The sequence below is a fragment of the Anguilla anguilla genome, chromosome 14 (genome assembly GCF_013347855.1).
Source record: "Anguilla anguilla isolate fAngAng1 chromosome 14, fAngAng1.pri, whole genome shotgun sequence".
Classification (NCBI taxonomy): domain Eukaryota; kingdom Metazoa; phylum Chordata; class Actinopteri; order Anguilliformes; family Anguillidae; genus Anguilla; species Anguilla anguilla.
The window spans coordinates 28,238,789-28,243,788 of NC_049214.1; the positions used below are offsets into that span (position 1 = coordinate 28,238,789).

At 49.0% G+C, this 5,000-nt stretch overlaps 1 protein-coding gene across 4 annotated transcripts in view; it reads left to right on the forward strand.

The window, feature by feature from the left end:
* The window catches only part of LOC118212759 (lysine-specific demethylase 2B), a 24,444-nt gene that overhangs the window by 9,286 nt on the left and 10,158 nt on the right, over positions 1 to 5,000 (forward strand). For all 4 annotated transcript variants that reach the window (XM_035391008.1, XM_035391010.1, XM_035391011.1 and 1 more), the window contains exons 11-12: positions 509 to 816; positions 1,411 to 1,497. In XM_035391008.1, coding sequence (XP_035246899.1) covers positions 509 to 816; positions 1,411 to 1,497 — 395 coding nt within the window. The remainder of the gene's footprint in view (positions 1 to 508; positions 817 to 1,410; positions 1,498 to 5,000) is intronic.

A 5,000-nucleotide genomic window follows, 5' to 3' on the forward strand; every position in this document is an offset into this window, starting at 1 on the left:
CTTATTGATTGGTTGACTCCCCAAGAAGAGGAAAGGTCCAGAGAAGCTGTCTGTCTGTCCTGCAACATGACATGTGTCTGTCTGTTTGTCCTGCTTCATGGACCATGTGTATGTCTGTACTACTACACTGTCTTTCTTCATGTGAACTAATGTGTTGATCTGACCTGTCAGATAACTTTTCCAAACCACATTAACGTTAAGGGCAACCGGCCTACATTGATAACTCGTAGGCAGGACTGATCTGAAGCTGCTGGCTTTTCTACTTTGAGTGATTCTGGCTAAATCCTGTGCCATTCAGATGGATTAATGAAAATCTTTGAATATCTGCTCTGTGGGTATAATGTTCATGCTATTATTTTTCTCACTTGCTAGGGATATCGTTCAATGCCCATGTGAATGTAATGATTTCACTTGGTAAAGAGCTGCAAGGGTGTATGTGTGGTCAGGAAGAGTGGTGGGGGTGGGTAGCAGGGACCTTCCTCTTCCTCATACTCATCCTCCTCCTCAGACACAGAGATGAAGGCAGAGATGGAGGATGACTCCGGTGAGATGCAGATGCAGGAGGGACTCAGGGACCCCCCTGCCCAATCCAACAACACCTATCCGCACGCCAGCCCCGCCCCTGGCTCCGCCCACCCGGACTTTCTCAGGACGCCCTCGCCGGCGTCGGACCCCCCGGCCAGGTGGACTCACCTGACGGCGTTTGAGCTGAAAGGGCTCGCGGTGCTGGTGGACAAGCTGGAGTCCCTCCCCGAAAACAAGAGGAATGTCCCGCAGGGCATCGACCGGCCCAACAGCCTGCTGCAGGACATGAGGGTTAGGGACCGCCCCCAACGCCTTCATTCGCTACTGCTCCCACTCAGTCCCTCACTCGCTCACTTACTCACTCACCCAGATTACTTAGTCACTCACTCACACACTCATCCATATCATTCAGTCACTCACTCAATCATATCACTCCCCCGCTCACTCATTCCCTCAGTCGCCCATGAGACTCGCTCTCTCGCCCATATCAATCGCTCGTTCGCTCACTCGCTCACACCGCCAGTCACTTACTCACTCACCCAGATTACGTAGTCACTCACTCACACACTCACCCATATCATTCAGTCACTCGCTCGTTTACTCACTCTCCCATATCACTCAGTGACTTGCTCACACATTCACTCGTATCACTCGCTCTCTCGCCCATATCAATCGCTCGTTCGCTCACTCCGTCAATCACTTACTAGCGCAGTCACTCACCCATACCTACTTCTGTCTCGCTCTCTCACTCACGCTCACTCACCCGTATCGCTCCCTTCGCAGCGGAGCTGTGATTTAGCAGGTTTCAGTGGTTGAGCTGTGGTTAGTGGTATAGAGCTAAGTTAGCGGCGCTCAATTAGCCCTTTCCCTGCTGTGACTTTGCAGGTGATCCTGAAAGAGCACGCGGATGACGACAGCCAGCTAGCCCTCACCGGCGTCCCTGTGGTGTGCTGGCCCAAGAAGACCCTGAAGGTAAGCGTGTCTCCAGGTTAGAGTCCTTCCAGGGAAGAGTGTTCCCAGGTTAGTGTGTCCCCAGGTAAGAGTGTCCCCAAGTTAGAGTGTTTCCATTTAAGCGTGTCCCCAGGTTAGAGTTCTTCCAGATGAGAGTGTCCCCAGGTTAGAGTCCTTCCAGATGAGAGTGTCCCCAGGTTAGAGTCCTTCCAGATGAGAGTGTCCCCAGGTTAGAGTCCTTCCAGGTGAGAGTGTCCCCAGGTTAGAGTCCTTCCAGATGAGAGTGTCCCCAGGTTAGAGTCCTTCCAGGTGAGAGTGTCCCCAGGTTAGAGTCCTTCCAGGTGAGAGTGTCCCCAGGTTAGAGTTTTTCCAGGTGAGAGTGTCCCCAGCTTAGAGTCCTTCCAGGTGAGAGTGTCCCCAGGTTAGAGTTTTTCCAGGTGAGAGTGTCCCCAGGTTAGAGTTTTTCCAGGTGAGAGTATCCCCAAGTTAGAGTGTCTCATTTAAGCGTGTCTCCAGGTCAGGGTCCTTCCAGGGAAGAGTGTCCCCAGATTATATTTATATAAAAGTGTCGTATTTAGCATTTGGTTGCAAATCCTCTGCAATCGGTGTAGCCTGTAGTCTGCGAACCATAGATATCAGCAGACACTGGGCATCTTCCCATGTGATTTACTGCCAGGCCTGTACTGTGGCCATTCTTCAGGTCCTGTTTGTTTTTGGGATTTTTGCCTTCAAGCTCGTCTTCATCATGTGAAATGCGTATATATTTGGATTCAGGTTGAGTGATTGACTTGGCCTTGTACTTTTTTTTATCAAACTCTAACCTGGCCGTTCTGTTGTTGAGGCTTACTCTTGAGGTTTGTATCTTGCATTGAACCATCTCACGTTATGCTGGTGTAGTCTTCTCTTTATTCTAGTCTTTGACACGTCTAAGCCTACATCTCGGAGAGTGTTCTTGATCTGTTCGACAGATGAAAAGGGTTTTTCTTGACAAGTATTGTCAAGTATTCTTTGATCAACCAGTACAGTGGTCTTCCGTGCTCTACCAGGCTATTTGCTATTGTTGAGCTCACCAGTGCGTTCTTGCTTCCCAACAATGTACCAAAGAGTTGATTTTGACACACCCAATGTTTTGGCTATGTCTATGATTTATTCAGATCTTTCCACCCCCATGATGGCCTGCTTTACTGGTATTGACACTTGTTCAGTCCTCATGTTGAGAGACAACAGTAACTTAGCTGAAAAATTGTTTCACTGCCCAAATATGCACTGCAGTGGATATACAAGATAAAATTTAAAATATAACTGTTAAATAACATTCAAATGAAACAAAAATTTAACTGAAATAATATTCAGGTATAAACAAACTGGACTCTTGTGCATCTGTGTAGCTTTTGCGAATTACATTTTTTAGTCCATGATTTGTGATGAAAGAAGCTTCTGACTAATGTACTGTAAAAGAAAATCAGAGTGATTTCATTAGCAAAGAAACCAGATTTTATTCCTGCATTACAAGAGCCAGTATGTAGTGAATTCAGCAGCATTTTTGTGTGGAGGATCTGTGGCTTTTTGGGTAGGGGGAGGGAGGGGGATTGACCTAATTGCAAACTGCAAGATGTCTTCTCTCCCTGTGATGTCTTGTTCGGGCTGTTGCGCTGCACATAAACCACGGTGCAGTCTGGATGTGGCAGTCATCAAGCTGACTCTGTGTGAAGCGGATTGTGGATGGGGGTATTAAGTACTTGGAATGGGGCAGTTTGGGGATGGGGCAGTTTGGGGACTCGTCTTAACTACTGCTGTATTTTTGCATAGACTGCGTTGTTGCTATTCTCGTTTGTGTTAGTGTTACTCAGTTTAACCTACAGGGTCCAAGTTGAACTATGCGGTTGTTCCCTGCACTTGGGACGGTACTTCTCTCTAGGGCTTTCGACACACTTGTTCCTGGTTATGGTTATACACTTTGTTGTACGTCGCTCTGGATAAGAGCGTCTGCCAAATGCCTGTAATGTAATGTAATGGGTTATGACGTGGAGGGGACGGGGCAGTTGGGAGTGGAGGTTATTGTGCTGAAGTGGGGTTCGGGGGTTGGGGTACGGGGCGCTTGCTCTCATCTCTCGAGGGGAATTATCTTCTTTGCCCGAAAGCATCTGAAAAGAGAATAAACCGTTTGCACGTGCTCCGAGGCCAGATTAATCCAGCCCCGATTGGATGGATGGAGTCCCGTGTGTTACTGTGTGTAAGCAGGCCACCCACGGACACTATGGGTCTGCTGTGACTAAAAATATGGACAGAACCCTTTAGACGTTTCTTTGGGAGTCAGACTCCCCTCCCTTGGGGGGTGCTGGCTGAGCGTGAACACACAGCTGATTCTCAGACCTCTCCTCAGCCCTCTGTAATCAAACACCATCTGCTTCCCCCTTAATCTGCATATTCGGCGGCAGCCGTGTTCCTATTGGCGGAGCCCGCCCCCCCACTTTGCATATTCACCAGCAGCCGCGTCCCCACTGGCCGGATCTTCTCCTGCGCTTGCACAGAGGAGCTAGCGCCGCGCCATTGGCTGTGCTGCCCCTGCTTGTGGGCGCATTAATGAGGGCTGGCGCGCTGTGAGCGGCTGCTCTGGCCTGCGGGGGAGGGGCTGGCGCCGGGGGAGGGGCAGGAGCCGCAGGCTGCGAGGAGGCCCAGGGTGCAGCCATGTCAGTGTGCAGCGTGCTGGAGGAGCTATGAGACCGCCACGGCCATGTCGCTGAGCGCAGACGAGGACGAGTACGGCTCCGACCCCGAGCAGGTCAGCCCGCCAGCCCGCGCGCGTTAGCCTTAGCGTTAGCCTTAGCCTCGGCCTCGGCACAAAGACCGCTGTGTTCCGGGAGCCTTTTTGTTTCGTTTAGCATTGTTTTCGGTTACGTGGGCCTTCTCAAGCCCCTGAAAGAGAAATGGTGTCTGTGTGTGTGGAATGGATCTGGCTGAATCCTATACATGTGCGGACAAAATCGGGCTAATATGTGCGCTAGTGTTTTGTGGGAATGTTTGACTGTGTTTATGTGCGAGTGGATGTGTGTGTGGGTCTGTGTGTATGTACTGTGTGTGGCTGTGTGTAGGAATAGAATGTGTGTTTTTGTATGTATGTTCAGTATATGAGTGGATTTTGTTTAACGTGTGTGTATTTGCATGTGTGTACATTCTGTACAGTAAGTGTGGATTTTGTTGCCTTATGTGTATGTGCTCACTGCTTGTGTGTGTGTGTGTGATTTTAGTGCCTTTGTATGAGGCTGTTTGTGTTTCTTTGATTGTATTAGTGTCTTTAAGTATACGTGTGTTTGTTTGAGTGTATTTGTCTGTGATTTTATTAGCATATTTGTATTTGTGTGTGTGTGCGTGTGTGTAAAAATGGTGCGTGTTTGTGCTGTTTATATTTGTGTGTGTACGTTTGTGTGGAAATGATGAATGTTTGTGCTGTTTATATTTGTTTGTGTGTGCGTGTGTGTGTAGAAATGGTGCGTGTTTGTGCTGTTTATATTTGTGTGTGCGTG